At 46.2% G+C, this 22,701-nt stretch overlaps 1 protein-coding gene across 1 annotated transcript in view; it reads right to left on the minus strand.

The window, feature by feature from the left end:
* Window positions 1-22,701, minus strand: part of hivep1 (HIVEP zinc finger 1) — a 287,398-nt gene that overhangs the window by 79,141 nt on the left and 185,556 nt on the right. The window contains exon 4 of the mRNA XM_072509568.1: window positions 19,612-19,742. Coding sequence (XP_072365669.1) covers window positions 19,612-19,742 — 131 coding nt within the window. The remainder of the gene's footprint in view (window positions 1-19,611; window positions 19,743-22,701) is intronic.

Below are 22,701 nucleotides of genomic sequence, written 5' to 3' on the forward strand. Positions count from 1 at the left end.
TTCAATATTGTCATTTGGTGCCGAAACCTGGGATTTCTCCAGACGGTCGCCGGCCAGCTGCGAAATCAGAATTAGACCGATGTTGGACAAGGAAAGTGGAAACGGGCCCACAATGTGTGTAGCTGGAAAATGACACACATTGATTTTCCCCTCTTCTCATGGTCTGATTGGTCTGGTCACTCACGGTTGGTACGGAAAGATCGTCTCGACGAAATCAAAGGTCAGTCTGGGGATTAGAAAATTAAACTGATGGGATATCATAATATTGATAGTTCAGTTTTGGGTTAATTTTGGAACTGATGGGACATCAGAAAGATGGTTTAGTTCCACGAGTGTTTTTGATGAACTGATGGGACATCGGAAGGATGGTTCAGTTCCACAAGTGTTTTTGAAACGATTGTTGATTAAGCTAAAATTGTATCCTTGGACTGTAGTGACTAGAAACGCAGTTTTGAGGACTAGTTAGAGATTATGGGGAATTGCTTGGATGAATTTCAAAACAAAGACACATCCACAGAACTAGTTAAAGTATGTTAGTTAAAGTAGAAGTCTCTCAAAGGGTTAACAGCAGCCAAAGTTAAAGACTACAGACAGTGCTTCTCACAAGGGCATTGAGATAACAGGCAACCTGTGGTGTAATCGGACACCTTTCTTTCGAGTCAGTGAAATCCAGCAAAGTTACGTTTTGAATTAATTAAAGGAAACCAGTGGATTTCTCCACCTCTTTGATACAAGTTAATTATTTTACAAGCAATTGATTGAAATTGCCAGAATCTTAAGTTTGAATTACTTTAAATAATGTTTATTTCATTTTATTTGTGAATTAATAGAAACTTAAAGAAGCTCACTGACACCATTTTAAAAAGTGTAAATCTGGAGATGACAGTTGACTTTGCTCAATCACCGCAGCTAACTGCTCCCTCATTGATAGCAGCCAACATTTTTGTGAATGTAAGAAAAACTTGTTAAAAAAAAATTGTTAAGATAAAGAATTTGTTATAACCTGCCTGCTTACCATTGGCTGGGGACTGATGACAATCCCACAATCCTGTGGGAGTATGAGCTTCCCCAATGAGGGGGGGGCGGAGAAACCATTAGTAAACTCCAAGTATAAATAAAGCTGGCCAGTTTGGAACCAGCAGGAAGGAGTGTGCAGCAAGGGAAGTTGCTGCTGCTGTTATATATATATGTTATTGTAAATAAATGTTATTACTTTGTATCCTTAAAACTCATGCTGAATTCTTCGTGGCCCTCACAAAACTGGCGACGAGGGTTAAAGTGAATAGCTGTCGACACTGCTGAAGCCAGCTCCCTGGATTTTTGTTGGATACAGGTTGGATGTTGTTTTCTATTATACCATGCCTCTGTACGGACGTTTGGATGTTTTTGATGCTGCGCTGGAAAGCTGGAACCAGTACGCACAACGGATGACTTACTATTTCCGGGCAAACAATATCACCGAAAACGAGCGCCAGGTGGTCATATTGCTCACCGCCTGTGGCCCGCATACGTTTGGGGTGATTAGTGGCCTTACGTACCCAGCTGTGCCGGACACCAAAACGTTTGATGAACTTGTGAATATAGTGGGGCAACATTTTAACCCAACCCCGTCCACGATAGTCCAGCGTTACAGGTTTAATACCGCTGAGAGGACCCCTGGAGAATCCCATGCTGATTTTCTATCCAGGCTACGCAGGATTGCTGAGTACTGTGACTATGGTGAGACCTTGTCAGAAATGTTACGCGACTGTTTAGTTTGCGGTATTAACAATGCGGCCACCCACAGAAAGTTGTTAGCTGAGCCAACATTGACTTTTCAACAGGCCATTCAAATAGTATTGTCCCGAGAGAGCGCAGAACGAGGAGAGCAGGAGCTACAGGGAATGGAAGTGCATGCCTTGGGTGCAACCCCTTCTGTCCGAAAACATCCCCCCGCACTCCTGCGGTACCTTGGGCGAGGCGACGTCCGGACCGGCGCCAGTGGCCGTCGGACATTCCTCCCCGAAGGGAGCCTTCTCCAGAACCAATGGATGAGGAGCCATGTCCGTGTCAGACTTGTAGGCGCCGACCCCGTCGCGGATGCCGGTCCTGGGGACGCCAGAGGCGCCGCCGTTGCGACCGAAACTGGGACCAGCCCAGGGGCCGTACCTTCCATGTGGATGAACCTGCGACGACTATTCCGGAGGACGTGGAGACGGAGGACGACTGCCTGCAGCTGCATTGTGTGGCAGCTCCCCGTGTGGCCCCCATTAAGGTGACAGTACGGGTCAATGGTCACCCGCTTGAGATGGAGTTGGACACTGGCGCAGCGGTCTCCGTGATCGCCCAGAGGACATTCGACCGCATCAAGCAGGGTATACAGACCCCTACATTAATCGACTCACAGGCCAAGTTGGCCACCTACACTGGGGAACCATTGGACATTGCAGGAACTACAATGACCCCTGTTGTTTATGGACGCCAGGAGGGGCGTTTCCCACTTATTGTGGTGCGCGGCCATGGGCCCAGCCTGTTGGGTCAGGACTGGTTGCGCCATTTGCGGTTGCATTGGCAGCACATCCTCCAAACAGTTTCTGAAGGGTAGACTGAGGTGCTAGGACGATACCCAGATGTATTCCAGCCTGGTTTGGGGAAAATAAAAGGGGCCGTAGCCCGTATCCAAGTCGAACCAGGAGCCACGCCGCGCTATTTCCGGGCGCGCCCGGTGCCTTACGCCTTGCTCGAGAAAGTAGAAGGGGAGCTCACTCGTTTGGAGAGTTTGGGTATTATCAGGCCCGTCTGTTTTGCTGACTGGGCAGCACCAATTGTACCTGTAATGAAGCCAGGTGCCACAGTCCGCTTGTGTGGCGACTATAAACTTACAGCGAATACGGCTTCCCGCCTCGACCGATATCCAATGCCTCGCATAGAGGATCTCTACGCGAAGCTTGCAGGCGGACTCTCCTTCACAAAATTAGATATGAGTCACACCTACCTACAGTTGGAGCTGGACCTTGCCTCCCGACCATATGTAACGATTAATACACACCGGGACATGTATACACGGTTGCCCTTTGGAGTATCCTCTGCCTGCGCTATTTTTCAACGTGTTATGGAGGCCATTTTGAGAGGTTTACCACGTGTTGCTGTCTACTTAGATGACGTTTTGATTACAGGGACGTCGGAGCAGGAACATTTGGAAAACCTGGAGGCTGTCCTTAGACGCTTTTCGGAGGCTGGAGTCCGTTTACGTCGCACAAAGTGCGTATTTCAGGCAAAGGAAGTAGTCTACCTAGGTTATCGTGTGGACCGCGAAGGTTTGCACCCCGTCGCAGAGAAGGTGCGTGCGATTCAACAGGCCCCCGCCCCGACTGACACTTCGCATCTTCGTTCTTTTCTCGGTCTCGTAAACTATTACGGGAAGTTCCTCCCCAATCTGGCAACTACGCTGGCCCCGTTGCACGTTCTGCTAAAGAAAAATCACAGCTGGGTTTGGGGTCAGCCGCAAGAAACCGCTTTCCGGCGGGTAAAGCAACAATTGTCGTCGTCTGGGTTACTAACCCACTATGATCCTGGAAAGCCTTTGCTCGTCACATGTGATGCATCCCCGTATGGTATTGGGGCCGTCCTGTCCACAAGATGGAGAAAGGGGCCGAGCGACCGATAGCTTTCGCCTCCCGCATATTGACTGCAGCGGAGAAAAAGTACGCGCAGATCGAGAAGGAGGGCCTGGCAGTGGTTTTTGCGGTGAAACGCTTCCACCAGTACGTGTATGGCCGCCATTTCACTATCGTGACTGATCATAAGCCTCTGCTGGGACTTTTCAGAGAGGATAAGCCAATACCGCCCATTGCTTCCGCACGGATCCAGCACTGGGCTTTGTTGCTTGCTGCATACGAGTATTCTCTGGAGCACAAACCAGGAACGCAGATAGCAAATGCCGACGCACTGAGCCGATTGCCTTTATCGACCGGCCCCATGTCGACCCCCACGACCGGTGAGGTGGTTGCAACCCTAAATTTTATGGACACCTTGCCTCTCACGGCATCACAGATCCGTGAGTGGACCCAGACGGAGCCAGTCCTGTCAAAGGTTCGACACATAGTCCTGTATGGTGGGCAGCATAGACAGCTCCCAGGCGAGTTGCGGGCATTTTCCTCCAAGCTGTCGGAATTGAGCGTGGAAGACAGCATCCTCTTGTGGGGGACGCGTGTGATTGTCCCGGAAAAAGGCCAGGAGCTGATACGAAGAGACTTGCACAACCTGGGCATCAACGTGTGACCAAAATGAAAATGTTGGCCCGGAGTTATGTCTGGTGGCCAGGCCTCGACACCGACATTGAGAAGGCGGCCCAAAACTGCTCCATTTGCTAGGAGCATCAGAAGCTTCCGCCGGCCGCGCCCCTACATAACTGGGAATGGCCAGGGCAGCCTCGGGCACGCTTGCATGCAGATTTCGCAGGCCCTTTTCAAGGATCCATTTTCCTTCCATTAATCGACGCCCAGTCTAAATGGCTAGAGGTGCATAAGATGCAGGGGACAACGTCCTGCGCAACAATTGAAAAGATGAGTTTGTCTTTTAGTACGCATGGCCTCCCCGAGGTGCTGGTCACGGATAACGGCACACGGATAGCGAAAACAGCACGGGAGCAGAGAGAGCCGGGACAGCGAAAACAGCGCCGGAGGAGAGAGCCGGGAGATTTAAAAAGCGCGGGAGGAGAGAGCCGGGACAGCGAAAACAACGTGGGAGCAGAGAGAGCCGGGACAGCGAAAACAGCGCCGGAGGAGAGAGCCGGGAGATTTTAAAAGCGCGGGAGGAGAGAGCCGGGACAGTGAAAACAGCGCGGGAGCAGAGAGAGCCGGGACAGCGAAAACAGCGCCGGAGGAGAGAGCCGGGAGATTTAAAAAGCGCGGGAGGAGAGAGCCGGGACAGCGAAAACAGCGTGGGAGCAGAGAGAGCCGGGACAGCGAAAACAGCGCCGGAGGAGAGAGCCGGGACAGCGAAAACAGCGCAGGAGGAGAGAGCCGGGATATTTAAAAAGCGCGGGAGGAGAGAGCCGGGACAGTGCTGGGAGAGGTGAGTGCACAAAAGGTGTGGCAGGAGTGCCTTCAGTCACGGAGTGCTGATTGGAACAGAGTGCATCTGAGTTTAGGTGAGTGACTGAGTGCTGATTGGAACAGAGTGCATCTGAGTTTAGGTGAGTGACTGAGTTCGGGTGAGTGGCGAGAGAGGGCTGTGTTTTTGTTGGTGTTCGGGTTTATCCTTGAGGTTCTATAAAGAAAATAAAAAATAAAAAAATTTAAATAAATTAATTAGTTGAATATGGCTGGACAAGTGATGTGCTATTGCTGTATGATGATGGAACTGGTGGATCCCATTGAGACCGTCAGTGACCACATCTGCTGCAAGTGTTGGCTGCTCGAGGAACTTCGGCTCAGAATTGATGAGCTGGAGACCGAGCTGCACACACTGCGGCACATCAGGGAGGGGGAAAATTACCTGGACGCTTTGTTTCAGGAGGCAGTCACACCCGGTAGAATAAGTTCTGTTAATTCGGACAGTGGTCAGGGACAGAGTGGTGTGACTGCAAGGGAGGCAGGTAGGGGGATCCTGAGTTTAGGAGTTGAGGAGCCTCAGCCCTTGACCTTGTCCAACAGGTATGAGGTACTTGCTCCCTATGTGGATGAGCAAGAGGGCTGTAGGGAGGATGCGTTGACTGACCACTGCACCGTGGTACAGGAAGCCATTCAAGAGGGGGGAGCAAAAAGAGAAGTGGTAGTTGTAGGGGATTCTATAATTAGGGGGATTGATGGCATCCTTTGTAAGCCAGATCGAGAGTCCCGCATGGTATGTTGCCTGCCCGGTGCCAGAGTAAGGGACATCTCTGATCGGCTTGAAAGGATTTTGAAGAGGGAGGGGGAGGATCCAGTTGTTGTGGTCCACGTTGGGACTAACAACATAGGTAAGACTAGGAAAGAGGACCTGTTGGGGATTATCAAACACGAGGGACTAAGTTAAAGAGCAGGTCCTCCAGGGTTATAATCTCTGGATTACTACCCGAGCCACGTGCCAATTGGCATAGGGTTGAGAAAATTAGAGAAGTTAACACGTGGCTAAAGGAGTGGTGCGGGAAAGAGAGATTCCATTTCATGGGGCATTGGCATCAGTACTGGGGCAGGAGGGACCTGTACCGTTGGGACGGTCTTCACCTGAACCATTCTGGGACCAGTGTTCTAGCGAATAGGATAAATAGGTTGGTCACAAGGACTTTAAACTAGCAAGTTGGGGGGGGAAGGGAAGTGTAAAGCTATGGACAGTATAATGGTTAATGGAGATCAAGGCAGCAGGTTGCGTGACAGGTTATTATGTAGAGATATGGGTACAAAGACAAGGAAAATTAGGAGAAAGGGTAAGAGGAAAAATAAATTGCGAAACGTTACTGATCAAGGTGTTAGGATTCATAACAAAGACATAAAAAACAGCATAAGTGTACTTTACCTGAATGCTCGTAGTATACGAAATAAGGTAAATGAGTTGATGGCACAAATCATCGTGAATGACTATGATTTAGTGGCCATTACTGAAACCTGGTTAAAAGAAGGTCACGACTGGGAGTTAAATATCCAAGGGTATCAGACTATACGAAAGGATAGAATGGATGGTAAGGGCGGTGGTGTAGCTTTGTTGTTTAAGGGGGCATCCGGGCAATAGTAAGGGATGATATTGGTGCTATGGAGGACAAGGTTGAATCAATTTGGGTGGAAATCAGGAATAGTAAGGCGAAAAGGTCACTGATGGGAGTAGTCTATAGGCCACCAAATAGTAACAGGATGGTAGGGCAGGCAATAAGCAAAGAAATAACGGATGCATGTAGAAATGGTACAGCAGTTATCATGGGAGATTTTAATCTGCATATCGATTGGTTTAACCAGGTTGGTAAAGGCAGCCTTGAGGAGGAGTTTATAGAATGTGCCCGGGATAATTTCGTGGAACAGTATGTAATGGAGCCTACAAGGGAACATGCGGTCCTAGATCTGGTCCTGTGTAATGAGGCAGGATTGATTAATGATCTCCTAGTTCGGGATCCTCTTGGAAGGAGCGACCACAATATGGTGGAATTTAAAATACAGTTGGAGAATGACAAGGTAAAATCAAACACTAGTGTTTTGTGCTTAAACAAAGGTGATTACAATGGGATGAGAGAAGAACTAGCTAAGGTAGACTGGGAGCAAAGACTTCATGGTGAAGCAGTTGAGGAACAGTGGAGAACCTTCCGAGCAATCTTTCACAGTGTTCAGAAAAGGTTCATACCGACAAAAAAGACGGTAGAAAGGGGAAAAATCGACCGTGGATATCTAAGGAGGTGAGGGAGAGTATCAAATTGAAGGAAAAAACATACAAAGTGGTAAAAATTAGTGGGAGACTAGAGGACTGGGAAGTCTTTAGGGGACAACAGAAAGCTACTAAAAAAGCCATAAAGAAGAGTAAGGTAGACTATGAAAATAAACTGGCTCAAAAAATAAAAGCAGATAGTAAAAGCTTCTCCAAATATATAAGACAAAAAAGAGTGGCTAAGGTAAATATTGGTCCTTTGGAAGATGAGAAGGGAGATTTAATAATAGGAGACGGGGAAATGGCTGAGGAGCTGAACAGGTTTTTTGGGTCAGTCTTCACAGTGGAGGACACAAATAACATGCCAGTGACTGATGGAAATAAAGATATGATAGGTGAGGACCTTGAGATGATTGTAATCACTAAGGAGGCAGTATTGGGCAAGCAAATGGGGCTAAAGGTAGACAAGTCTCCTGGCCCTGATGGGATGCATCCCAGAGTGTTAAAAGAGATGGTTAGGGAAATTGTAAACGCACTAGTGATAATTTATCAAAATTCACTAGACTCTGGGGTGGTCCCAGAGGATTGAAAAGTAGCAAACGTGACGCCACTGTTTAAAAAAAGGAGGTCGGCAGAAAGCGGGTAATTATAGGCCGGTAAGCTTAACTTCGGTTGTCGGGAAAATGCTGGAATCTATCATTAAGGAGGAAATAGCGGGGCACCTGGAGGGAAATTGTCCCATTGGTCAGACGCAGCATGGGTTCACAAAGGGTAGGTCGTGTCTGACTAATTTGGTAGAATTTTTTGAGGACGTTGCCAGTGCAGTAGATAACGGGGAGTCAATGGATGTGGTATATCTGGATTTCCAGAAAGCTTTTGACAAGGTGCCACACAAAAGGTTGCTGCATAAACTAAAGATGCATGGCATTGAGGGTAAAGTGGTAGCATGGGTAGAGGATTGGTTAACTAACAGAAAGCAGAGAGTGGGGATAAATGTGTGTTTCCCTGGTTGGCAACCTGTAACTAGTGGGGTCCCTCAAGGATCAGTGTTGGGCCCGCAGTTGTTCACAATTTACATAGACGATTTGGAGTTGGGGACCAAGTGCAATGTGTCAAAGTTTGCAGACGACACTAAGATGAGTGGTAAAGCAAAAAGTGCAGAGGATACCGGAAGTCTGCAGAAGGATTTGGATAGGTTAGGTGAATGGGCTAGGGTCTGGCAGATGGAATTCAATGTTGCCAAGTGCGAGGCTATCCATTTTGGGAGGAATAACAGCAGAATGGATTATTATTTAAACGGTAAGATGTTAAAACATGCTGCTGTGCAGAGGGACCTGGGTGTGCTGGAGCACGAGTCGCAAAAAGTTGGTGTGCAGGTGCAACAGGTGATTAAGAAGGCTAATCGAGTTTTGTCTTTCATTGCTAGAAGGATGGAGTTCAAGACTAGTGAGGTTATGCTGCAATTGTACAGGGTGTTAGTGAGGCCGCATCTGGAGTATTGTGTTCAGTTTTGGTCTCCTTATCTGAGAAAGGACATATTGGCACTGGAGGGAGTGCAGAGGAGATTCACTAGGTTGATCCCAGAGTTGAGGGGCTTAGATTATGACGAGAGGTTGAGTAGACTGGGACTGTACTCATTGGAGTTTAGAAGGATGCGGGGGGTTCTTATTGAGACATATAAAATTATGAAGGGAATAGATAGGATAGATGCGGGCAGGTTGTTTCCACTGGTCGGGGAAAGCAGAACTAGGGAGCATAGCCTCAAAATAAGGGGAGGTAGATTTAGGACGGAGTGTAGGAGGAACTTCTTCACTCAAAGGGTTGTGAATCTCTGGAATTCCTTGCTCAGTGAAGCAGTTGAGGCTCCTTCTTTAAACGTTTTTAAGAAAAAGATAGATGCCTTTCTAAAGAATAAAGGGATTCGGGGATATGGTGTACGGGCCGGAGAGTGGAGCTGAGTCCACAAAGATCAGCCATGATCTCATTAAATGGCGGAGCAGTCTCGAGGGGCCAGATGGCCTACTCCTGTTCCTAATTCTCATGTTCTTATGTTCCATTCACGAGTGAGGAGTTTGCGAGGTTCATGAAGATGAACGGCATACGCCATATCCGCACTGCCCGTTACCACCCGGCTTCAAATGGGTTGGCAGAGCGCGCAGTGCAGACATTCAAAAGAGGCCTAAAGAAGCAGTCTTCCGGATCAATGGACACAAGACTGGCTCGCTTTTTGTTTACGTATAGGACCACCCCCCATGCGGTGACTGGGGTAGCTCCCGCAGAACTCCTAATGGGCCGGACACTTTGCACCCGCTTTAGTATGGTTTTCCCGGACATTGGCGCAAAAGTACGCCGCACACAAGAACGGCAGGGACAGGGATTTTCTCGGCATCGGCCGATTCGGCAGTTTGCGCCCGGTGACCCAGTGTTCGTTCAGAATTTTGTTGGCGGTGCCCAGTGGGTTCCAGGCGTAATCTTTCGCCAAACGGGCCCCATATCTTACCAGGTGCAAGCCCAGGGTTGTCTCCAGCGCAAACATGTAGACCACGTTCGGTCCAGAAGACTATCCCCTCCAAAGATTCCCCGCCCCCGGAGCTCATTTCTACAGCCACAGAGACAAGGGAAGGTAGTCCTCACAATGTTCCACTGGTGCCTCACTCAAAGCCTGTGCAGGTCGTTACAGAACCGAATGGAGATAGAGACGCTGACATGACGGAGGCAGCAGACTCTGACTCCGAGATGGAGACACAGGACGCATCAGAGGGGGAATCCTCGGGTCCGCGGATGTACAACCGTTACGCCGTTCATCACGGAAGCGCCGGTCTCCGTCTCGTTACACGCCGCCCGATCCAGCGTGCAAATGGTGTCCGGCCTGTGGCAAAACGAGTCCGACGCCCTCCTTCGCCAGGGTCTTCGGTGGATTCCTTGGACTTTGGGGTGGGGGGGGGATGTTATAACCTGCCTGCTTACCATTGGCTGGGGATTAATGACAATCCCACAATCCTGTGGGAGTATGAGCTTCCCCAATGAGGGGGTGGAGAAACCATTAGTAAAATCCAAGTATAAATAAAGCTGGCCAGTTTGGAACCAGCAGGAAGGAGTGTGCAGCAAGGGAACATAGAACGATACAGCGCAGTACAGGCCCTTCGGCCCACGATGTTGCACCAAAACAAAAGCCATCTAACCTACACTATGCCATTATCATCCATATAGTTGCTGCTGCTGTTATATATATATATGTGTTATTGTAAATAAATGTTATTACTTTGTATCCTTAAAACTCGTGCTGGATTCTTCGTGGCCCTCACAAAAGAATTAATTAAGTTGTAAAAGTTAGACAAGTTTGTGTTAAGCAAATCTTAAATTCAGTTCTGAGTTGAGATCAGAACTAAGCTTACAGTTTGCTGTAATTCAATTTGAATTTTCAAACATTTTAAGTTTTAAAAGAAAACTGTTAAAACCTTTAAAAATAACTTTGCCAAGTAGCAAAAATTGCCTTTGGTTATAAATAGGCGAATAAATAATTAAAAAAAAAAAAGAGCCAATGTATGAAAGCTAAAGAGTTAATTGGATTATGGAGACAATATTGTCACGAGGAGAGGGATAAGATCATGTTATCAAGTTGGCAAGAAAATGCCCTTAAACTGGGGATTCCAATTAGTGAAGTGGGGAACCAGAAAACTCTGGAGATCTTGAAAAAGGAGTGTGCATTCAAAAAACGCGCAAGTACAGAGAGGGTGGACTCGAGTAAAAAAAAAGAAGGGCTACGTAGTTCAATGGCTGGCCTTGCACTGACAGAGGCAGTTGATGACCTAGAGAATTGAACCATGTCGAGTAGAGTCCCGACTGCACTAATTCCAGAACCACCAGGGTATCATAATTCATATCCAGTCACTGCTCTCCAGATTCAAATCATGCCAGCCTCTGCAGTCCCTTCGGTTAATAGTTTGGGTCCTATTTCAGCACCTTCACCGTCTGTTAGAGAAGGAGAGCTCTGTTCAACAAGCCCAGTTAGCTCTAGGACCCGATCTCGGACAATGAGAGAGGGGCCTGATCCTATCCAGAAACAATTACGCATACCACCTAGATCCCTTAAGACCGATATAGTAGGACAGAAAAGTATGAGAACAAAGAAAGAGGATGGGAATGGTTCTGAGGAGTTTGAGCTCCCCCTAGTGGAAGGGAAGGACGTCAAAATCTTTGAAGAGCCAGAGGAATCCGCGAAAGCACCCCCTAGTGAGACTCTGAGACAGTTGCCGATTAGGAAAATATTCAACCCTGATGTTGCAACAGCAGCAGCCCAGCCCAAGATAGACGTGTATTTCCCATGGAGACCCAGTGAGATGATGGCTATTCTGGCTGCAATCCCAGACAGGAAGAAATCTCCTGCTGCTTTCATCGACTATCGGAGAACTACAATCTCAGTTTATCAAGTTGATTATAGGGACCTCTGGGCCCTAGTCCAGCAGGTTTTAACCCCAGCAGAGCACCGCAGTTACCTCAAGCACTTGAATTATGCTAGCCATGCCGCAGTTCAGCAAGCCCATGCCTTGGACGATGGTAGACGGGCACAAATACTGAATGCATTGAATGCCACATTTCAAAAGCCCATAAACATCTCTGCTATCTTAGACCTCAAACCTAAAAGACTGAGGAGCCAGAGGAATTTCTGGAACGTTTTAATGAAATCTACCGTGGGCAGTCAGGCGACTTGCTGTACCAAAATGGTCAGAATTCTCCTCAATATTGTGCTATGTTAATCCATTGCCTACCACCTTCCGTGGCCACTGCCGTGAAATGTAATAACATGAATTGGACAGAGAACGACCCTTCCCAGATGGCCCGTGCTGTTAGATTTTATTGGAAGGAGGGTGTAGGCCAGCCAGGAAGGAGGCTCAGTTACAAAGATTAAGACTGAGTATGTAATGAAAAAGGATGATCTGAGACCCCAACCAGCGGCAGATATAGAGGGAACAATACATGTTTTAATTGTGGCCGTACAGATCACTGGCATCAGGAATGGCCCTTTAAAAGACGGGCAGCAGGAGAATACCCGACCCAAAGGAGGGGGTACCCACCAAGGGGAGGACAGACGAGGTACACCGACTTCTCCCAGGCAAACCCTTTCCCAACACAAGATTGACTAGCGAATTTAGTCATAAGGACTCTCCAATCGGACAGGGAACCTATTATTTCTCTGCAGATAGGAGATCAACACTGACCATTTGTAATCGACACTGGAGCAGCCATGTCTTCGGTGCAATCAGAACTTCGACTACCACTATCCGACCACACTCAGCATTTGTCAGGGTTCCAAGGACAGGTGTGTGAGTATCCTATTTCTGAACCTGTGACAGTCACTTATGAGAATAAGTCTACCGATCATCAGTTTGTGGTGACTACTGGATTAAACTGTAACTTGTTGGCCCGAGATTTACTGTGTATCTTCCAGCTACAGTTAGAGTGCGGAGACGAAGGGGTAACGGTTCAATCATGGAGGATGAGACAACAGTGCTATATTTCTATTACACCCCAGTGGTGGACGTTAGACATTGAACATTCACTGCACCACGTTACCCTGGCCTATGACAGAACAGGGAGTTGGGGGACAAATATCGGCCTTTAATTGGGACCGAATGGCCAGTCAAGATTACAGCCACAGTCACGGGAAAAGAAGGTACCGCCGATTTTATTACAATACCACCACATTTATGGCCAAAGTCAGCTCCTGTAGGCCCTCATATTACACGTCAGGTCCACGACCAGTACCATGCCAAGGATCTGGGGCCTATGGTAAGGAGGGCAGTGGGTCATTCAGATCCAACAGAGTACGCACTTCAAGTGGGCAGCACGGTAGCATTGTGGATAGCACAATTGCTTCACAGCTCCAGGGTCCCAGGTTCGATTCCGGCTTGGGTCACTGTCTGTGCGGAGTCTGCACATCCTCCCTGTGTGTGCGTGAGTTTCCTCCGGGTGCTCCGGTTTCCTCCCACAGACCAAAGATGTGCAGGTTAGGTGGATTGGCCATGCTAAATTGCCAGTGTCCAAAATTGCCCTTCGTGTTGGGTGGGGTTACTGGGTTACGGGGATAGGGTGGGTGTTGACCTTGGGTAGGGTGCTCTTTCCAAGAGCAGACTCGATGGGCCAAATGGCCTCCTTCTGCACTGTAAATTCTATGATAATCTATGAAGTCATGCCAGACGGCACTTCCATAAAATATTTTGAGGTCCCTGAAACGATTAACCCTCGACTTCAGCGAACCCACAGCTCTGGAAGAATAGGGGATTCCTTACCTCGGCCGGCACGGAAATATCCCACTGGGGTTTAGTTAATGACCGACTGCAGGCCCTCCTTATGCCCGCGCAGATTTCCATCATTAAATGCACTGCCCCTAAGACCCCAGTTGACGTTGGTAATGAACGAGCAGACTGTGCAGCGCGGACAGCCGTGCAAATTCAGCAAGTGATGGTGCCTAAAATGTTAAGTCAGACTAAACGTTCTGCAATAAATAGGTCTGCCTCTGACAAGCCAATGCCAACCATCCAAGACGTCATAAGGTTACAGGAGGACACTCCTGAGAGTGAGAAACAAATGTGGAAACGGTTAGGTTGTACATATGATTCTGTTTCTTCTTTATGGACCACGCCAGCACATCTGACTTGTATGTCTGAGGTACTGGCTTTATGGGTCACTGAATGTGTACACTTTGCAACTCATTGTGGGGCTCGGGGGACTAGTGATTTGTTGCTGGACACTTGGTGGCACCCTAAAATGCAGGGGCTGGCCCAGAGTATCAGTAATCGGTGTTTGATTTGTCAGCAATATAACACCGGCAAAGGTATCCCTTGTGATATGGGGGAAACCCCGTTGCCCAGTGGTCCCTTTGAGACGCTCCAAATGGATTACATTGAGTTGGAAAGGTGTCAATGTTATAAATATGTTTTGGTCATTGTGGATGGGTCCAGCAGATGGGTTGAGGCATATCCGACTACCGATAATAAAGCTGCTACTGTGGTTAAAGTTCTAATGCAGGAAATCATTCCCCGGTACAGTATACCAGCTCAGTTGAGTTCTGATAATGGGCCTCATTTTCTTGGACAGATTAACCTGCCTCCCTTCCCCAGCGCTGTTTTACAGGTGTGGAGCATGATGGGGTGGCTACGCACCGCCTGTGTAATCTTCGGCCTCGCCTCGCTTGGAGTGACATCGGCGGCGGAAATGGAAAAAGGAAATATCATCTACATCTGTAACCCCAACCAAACTACAAGGACATTTCACTTATGCAGAGATGACGTCCCCATATACGAGGACATGGTATTGACTCGTGGAAGGTCATCAGGTTAACGGACAATGAAGCAATTGCACCTGTCCCGGCGATGGGAAGGGAACATTACATGGACATTGCCTTGTTTTTGGAGTACATGTAAATTTGATTTTGGATGTGTTAAGATTGGTGCCATAAAGGTAAAGTCAGACCGTGAAGAGAGGGTAGGAAGAGGTTGTGAGAGAGAGAGGGGGAATAGAAAGAGGACAGAGCTAGTGACAAGGGGAGTACAACTAGAACGTAGGTTATCAGGAGATATACTTAATTCATTTAGGACTGAGGGAAACCTGGGTAAAATGCAGGGTGCACTGGAACAGATAGACACCCCTAGAATCTTGGCTGTTAGGATCCACGAGGGTGCAGCGGATGACGGGGTGCTGCAACAGGAATTGGAAATGCAGCGACGAATCTTCTTAGATGAGGGGCCATAGCTACGGGTTGGACAGATAGGTTATCATGAAATGATAAAATGAGGGAATGAGGAATTGAACAAACGAATGTGGCATAAAATAGTTAGTTCAAATATTAGTTACAGTAATGCGGATATGATCAGTCTAATAGTAGTAAGTTCACAGACAAAAGATTTCAGAAAGCATGGCAAGGATGGAGAAAAGGATGCTGGGTAACAAGAGTCCTAGGGTTAAGGAATACGAAGTGAACCATTCAGGATGTATGGCCAGGTCAGGAGGGGTATAGGATGGCCTATGGGAATCTTGTATGTGAAACTTGATGCCATTTGAATGTATTTGCAGAGATCTCTTTGTCTCCGACCTCACTCGGTTCCTAGGGTTCCAGAAGACAGCTTGTGTGTTCTGAGGCTCATTGTGAAGCGAGTCAGACTTGCAAGTTGGTTAGAAATAAATAATACTATACCTACAAATCCATCTTGAGTTTTATTGAGTCCACACTGACGGGGCTGTTCAGAGGAGGTTCACTAGGTCGATTCCAGAGATGAGGGGTTTGTCGTATAAAGAGAGATTGAACAGTTTAGGCTTATACTCGCTAGAGTTTTGAAGAATAAGGGGGTATCAAATTGAGGTATACAAGATAATAAACGGTATAGATAAAGTAGACATCGAACAGATGCGTCCTCTTGTGGTGCTTTCTAGAATGAGAGATCATAGCCTGAGGATAAGAGGTAGCACATTTAAACCAGAGTTGAGGAGAAACTACTTTTCCCAAAAGGGTTGTGAATCTGTGGAATTCGTTACCTCAGAGTGGGGTGGATGCTGGGACAGTGAGTAAATTTAAGGAGGGGTTAGACAGATTCTTAACTGGTAATGGATTGAAGGGTATGGAGAACGGCAGGACGGTAGAGTTTTAAAAAAAAGTTTTTTTTAAATTTAGAGTACCCAATTCATTTCTTTTCCAATTAAGGGGCAATTTAGTGTTGCCAATCCACCTACACTGCACATCTTTGGGTTGTGGGGGTGAAACCCACGCAAACACGGGGAGAATGTGCAAACTCCACACAGACAGTGACCCAGAGCCGGGATCGAACCTGGGACCTCGGCGCCATGAGGCAGCAGGGCTAACCCACTGCGCCACCGTGCTGCCCTAGGACGGTAGAGTCAAGACCAGGAAGGGATCAGCCATGATCGAATGGTGGAGCAGATTTGATGGGCCAAATGGCCTAATTCGATTCCTATATCTTATGAACTTATGACAATTTAGTGGAGTGCTACCCCTTGGGGATAAGCGACCATAATTTGATAGAGTTCTTCATCAAGATGAGACTAGGTTCCTGAATCTAAACAAAGGGAACTATGATGGTGTGAGAAGCCAGTTGGCTATGATGCATTGGGAACATTACTTAAAGGGATGATGGTCGATTGTCAATGGTAAACATTCAGAGAGTGCATGGGTGAACTGCAACATTCCTGTCTGGCTCAGAAATAAAAAGGGGAAAGGTGGCCAAACCATGGCTTATAAGGAAAATTAGAGATAGTATCAGATTCAGGAAGAGGAATACAAATTGGCCAGAAAAAAATGGCAGACCAGAGGATTGGGAGCAGTTTAGAATTCAGCAAAGGAGGACAAAGGGATTGATAAGAGTGCGAGAGCAAGATTGCGGAGAACACAAAAATTGACCGTAAAAGCTTCTATAGATATGCAAAGCGAAAACAATTGGTGAAGACAAAAGTACATTTAGAAACAGGGGAATTTATAATGGAAAACAAGTCACTGACCAACTAAATACATGCTTTGGTTCTGTCTCCACAAAGGAGGACACAAATAATGTACCAGAATTGTTGGGGGAACACGATTTAGTGAGAGTATTAGTAGGGAAATACTATTGGGGAACTTGGGATTGAAGGCCAATAAATCCCCAGGGCTGATAATCTACATCCCAGAGTACTTAAGGAAGTAGATGCATTGATGGTCATCTTCCAAGATTCTATAGACTGCAACAGTTCCTACAGATCGGAGGGTAGCTAATGTAACCACACTATTTAAAAAGGGAGGCAGAGAGAAACCAGGGAATTATAGACCAGTCAGCCTGACGCCAGTAGGGAGGAAAATTCTAGAGAGCATTATAAAAGATTTAATAGCAGAGCACTTGGAAAACATTGGCAGGATCAGACAGAGTGAGCATGGATTTATGACAGGGAAATCATGCTTGACAAATCTGCTGGAATTCTTCGAGGATGTAACTAGTAGAGCTGGCGAGGGGGAGTCAGTGGATGGGGCACTTTCAGAAAGTTTTGGACGAAAGTCCAACATGAGAGATTCGCATGTCGAATGAAAGTGCATGGGATTGGGTATAGTGTATTGAGATGGATCGAAAATTGGTTGGCAGAGAGGGAACAAAGTGTAGGAATAAACAGGTATTTTTCCAAGTGGTAGGCAGTGACTAGTGGGGTACCACAAGGATCAGTGCTAGGACCCCAGCTATTCACAACATATATAAATATATATATAATCTAATATATAAATAAATGATTTTGATGAGGAGACTAAATGTAATATCTCCAAATTTGCAGATAACACAAAGTGGAATGGGAGGGTGAGCAAAGAGAAGGATGTAGAGATGCTTCAGTGTGATTTGGACAAACTGAGTGAGTGGCCAAATGTATGGCAGTTGCAATATATTGTGGACAAATGTATGGTTATCCATTTTGGTAGCAAATACAGGAAAACAGATGATCTGAATGGCTATAGATTGAGAGAGGGGAATGTGCATTGTTCTTGTATACCAGTCACTGAAAGTAAGCCAGCAGGTGCAGCAGGAGGCAAAGAAGGCAAATGATACTTTGGCCTTCATAGCAAGCAGATTAGAGTACAGGAGCATGGATGTCTTGCTGCAGTTATACAAGACCTTCGCGAGACCACACCTGGAATATTTTGTGCAGCTTTGGCCTCCTCATCTTGCTGTAGAGGGAGTGCAGTGAAAGTTTAGCAGATTGATTCCTGGAATGGTGGGACTAACGTATCAGGAGAGATTAAGTCGCTTAGGATAATATACGCTGGAGTTCAGAAGAATTAGGGGCTGATTCATCAAAACCTATAAACGTCTAACAGGACTAGACAGAGCAAATGCAGGAAGGATATTCCCATTGGTAGGAAAGTCCAGAGCCAAGGGTCACAGTCTAAGGATATGGGGTAAACCATTTGGGACTGAGATGAGGGGAAATGTCTTCATCCAGAGAATGGTGAACCTGTGAAATTTGCTACCACAAAAAACACGAGGTCAAACACTGTTTTCAAGAAAGTGTTAGATTTGGCTCTTGGGGCTAAAGGGATCAAAACATATGGGTGGAAAGTGCGAACAGATTACTGAGTTTGATGACCGTGATAATCATAATGAATGGCGGAGCAGGCTTGAAGGGCTGAATGGCCTACTCCTGCTCCTACTTTTTGCGATTCTATGTTTCTAAAGGGATATATGCAGTTATTCGTATGCTATCTTGGGGGCCGGTTAGCTAGATGGATAGCATGAAGTTCAGAATAACACTAACAAGAAGAGTTCAGGCAGAGGTAAACATAGGTCAGGCCAGGAGGCAGGTTCCCTGAGAGTGGAAGGCGATGGCAAACTACCACTGACAAAATAGTCAAGAAAACAGCTCCAGACCAAGCATCAACTGACAACGAGCCAAGGACCTGACTTCGGGCAGCACACATATGAATGAAATAAATGAATGATTCTACTCTACTCTGTTGGAAGCAAAACTTAACATACCCATGAAACTTTGGCCTTATTTAAGATTTTAGTTCTATCGATTTGCTCTGTTGGGGGGGGGGGGGCGGGTAGAGGGGGTGGGTTGCTGGTATTTATTACCAATATTAGTACTTTTGTCCTGAACTGCTTGAAACATTAGTGACTTCCAAGCTTCCGGTCTTACTTTCAATGTTTGTTGCCTTTCCCTTCCAAACTCAGTCACTCTCCTTACTCCATGTGATTAAATGTCACGCAATCAAATGTTCCATGATTAAACCTTCAGGAATACATAGAGTTGGCAACTCCATTTCTGTTCTAAAACACAACACCCATAAATCCCATGTAGCATAAATACAACACATTGTGCAACCAGGTTATACAAGCAACAAGTTTATATAAACCACACCCAGTCAGAACATCAGTGCACAATGACATTAATTACTGCAATTAAACACCAGTTAAGGCATAATTTAAATATACTTGACTCGTGCTGACAGATATTGTTCTGTTTACACTGGGTTGGAATCCAATCTCAAACGATACAAGGGCAAATGTTTCCATTTTTCTCACCAATCATTCTCATGCTCCCTGTAAATGGACTAATATTTCAGTGGCACAGTTTTCTGCTGTGGGTTCAGCTTCTGGTGGTTCAGGGCCGTTTCATCAAGGAGCCCAATAAATTGAGGATCGGTGCTCTGACCAGAGTAATGTGTTACTCTCTGGAAATGTCACAATCAATAAGATCGAAACAAACACAATTTACAGGAATGACGTTATCACTCTGCTGTTGTAATATTTTTTAAATTAAAAATAAACTTGCCCCCCATCGAAGATCCTGATTCGCCTTGGTTCAATTGCAGCATGCTCTTTATCGGGATCACTAGCTTCTTGATTTGCATTCTTATCCTTACTGTTGTGATCACTGATTGCAGGTATTTGACTGCTCAGTACCTGTCCAAAACAAACAATTAACTTATTTAGCAACAATTACAAGAGAAACACATTTTACAAAGTGGAACAATAATATTGCGGAACTTGATATTGAATGACGACCAAAATATGATTGAATTTTACAAACGTACGTATTAGGAGCAGGAGTCGGCCACTCGAGCCTGCTTCACCATTCAATTAGATCATGGCTGATCTGATTGCAATCTCAACTCCACATTCCCACTTACTCCCAATAACCTTTCACCCCCTTGTTTTATCAAGAGTCGGTTTACATCTGCCTTCAAAACATTCAAAGACTCTCCTTCTACTGAGGAAGGGAGTTCCAAAGGCTTGCTACCCTCAGAGAAAATAATTTCCTCATCTCGGTCTTAAATGGGTGACCTCTTAGTGATCCCTTGTTCTCGATTTTCCCACAAGAGGAAACATCCTCTCCACATCCACCCTATCAAGGCCTCTCAGGATCTTAAGTACGAATTTGATATAGGTTTGAGGGGAAAAAACAAGAACAAAGAACAAAGAAATGTACAGCACAGGAACAGGCCCTTCGGCCCTCCAAGCCCGTGCCAACCATGCTGCCCGACTAAACTACAATCTTCTACACTTCCTGGGTCCGTATCCCTCTATTCCCATCCTATTCATGTATTTGTCAAGATGCCCCTTAAATGTCACTATCGTCCCTGCTTCCACCACCTCCTCCGGTAGCGAGTTCCAGGCACCCACTACCCTCTGCGTAAAAAACTTGCCTCGTACATCTACTCTAAACCTTGCCCCTCTCACCTTAAACCTATGCCCCCTAGTAATTGACCCTTCTACCCTGGGGAAAAGCTTCTGGCTATCCACTCTGTCTATGCCCCTCATAATTTTGTATACCTCTATCAGGTCTCCCCTCAACCTCCTTCGTTCCAGTGAGAACAAACCGAGTTTATTCAACCGCTCCTCATAGCTAATGCCCTCCATACCAGGCAACATTCTGGTAAATCTCTTCTGCACCCTCTCTAAAGCCTCCACATCCTTCTGGTAGTGTGGCGACCAGAATTGAACACTATACTCCAAGTGTGGCCTAACTAAGGTTCTATACAGCTGCAACATGACTTGCCAATTCTTATACTCAATGCCCCGGCCAATGAAGGCAAGCATGCCGTATGCCTTCTTGACTACCTTCTCCACCTGTGTTGCCCCTTTCAATGACCTGTGGACCTGTACTCCTAGATCTCTTTGACTTTCAATACTCTTGAGGGTTCTACCATTCACTGTATATTCCCTACCTACATTAGACCTTCCAAAATGCATTACCTCACATTTGTCCGGATTAAACTCCATCTGCCATCTCTCCGCCCAAGTCTCCAAACAATCTAAATCCTGCTGTATCCTCCGACAGTCCTCATCGCTATCCGCAATTCCACCAACCTTTGTGTCGTCTGCAAACTTACTAATCAGACCAGTTACATTTTCCTCCAAATCATTTATATATACTACAAAGAGCAAAGGTCCCAGCACTGATCCCTGTGGAACACCACTGGTCACAGCCCTCCAATGAGAAAAGCATCCTTCCATTGCTACTCTCTGCCTTCTATGGCCTAGCCAGTTCTGTATCCACCTTGCCAGCTCACCCCTGATCCCGTGTGACTTCACCTTTTGTACTAGTCTACCATGAGGGACCTTGTCAAAGGCCTTACTGAAGTCCATATAGACAACATCCACTGCCCTACCTGCATCAATCATCTTAGTGACCTCCTCGAAAAACTCTATCAAGTTAGTGAGACACGACCTCCCCTTAGAGTTAGAAACAAAGTTAATTACGGCAAACTTTGAGGTATGAAAAACAATTAATCACAATGAACTGTTAATGAGCTGTTAATGCACAAACTATGGGAGGAACTGAGGGAAGTATTCAAATATTTGATACAATATACAACAGTACATACAACAGTACATACCCTGGAGATGAAAAAGCTGCACTTATCCTTGAATAATAAGGCAAGTACAGTATTAAGCTAAATCAAAAGCGTGAGACAAACGTAAGGAAAAGTGCTATAACAAGTTACAAAAGGAAAAATAAGAGGTGCAAAGTGAGTATGTAAGTGATATTTTTTGTTACTATATTGAGGAAGTGGTATGGAAAAATATGGTCTCCTTAAAAACAGATGGCAGAAGAAAGTATACTGGACAGGAAGCAAATGGCAGACTTGTTAAACTATCACTTTGTTTCAATTTTCATAGTAGCTGAAGAGGGGAAAAATATTTGAAATCAAAATGCAAACTGCTTCATCACATGTAGCTTCTTTCAGGCTCGGGTAATGCCAGGAGGTGTTGAGGAGACATTTCCGGGTTGTGTTGTCAAATGGTACAAGGGGTAAGTCAAGGGGAGGAATTTAAGATTTTTTTTTAAATGGCAAGAGAGAAAATAATGGGACTAAAAGTAGACAAATATCCAGGCCATTATGGTTTCTACCTTATTAAAAAACCGAGATGTCAGTGGGTTCGCTCAGTTGGTTGGATGATTAATTGATTTGATTTATTGACACCGAAGTACAGTGAAAAGTATTTTTCTGCAGCCAAGGGAATGTACACAGTACGTACATAGTAGACAAAAAAAATAATCGACAGAGTACACTGATAAAATGGTGTATAAACGAACAGTGATTGGTTACAGTACGGAACAAGGGGCCAAATAAGCACATACATGAGCAAGAGCAGCATAGGGTGTCGTGAATAGTGTTCTTGCAGGGAACAGATCAGTCCGAGGGAGAGTCGGTGAGGAGTCTGGTAGCTGTGGGGAAGAAGCTGTTCCTATGTCTGGATATGCGGGGCTTCAGACTTCTGTATCTTCTGCTTGATAGAAGGGTCTGGAAGAAGGTAAAGCCTGGGTGGGAGGGGTCTCTGATAATGCTGTCTGCCTTCCTGAAGCAGTGGGAGGTGTAGACAGAATCAATACAGGGTGACAAGCTTGCGTGATGCG

Source organism: Scyliorhinus torazame, chromosome 6 (assembly GCF_047496885.1).
Source record: "Scyliorhinus torazame isolate Kashiwa2021f chromosome 6, sScyTor2.1, whole genome shotgun sequence".
NCBI lineage: Eukaryota > Metazoa > Chordata > Chondrichthyes > Carcharhiniformes > Scyliorhinidae > Scyliorhinus > Scyliorhinus torazame.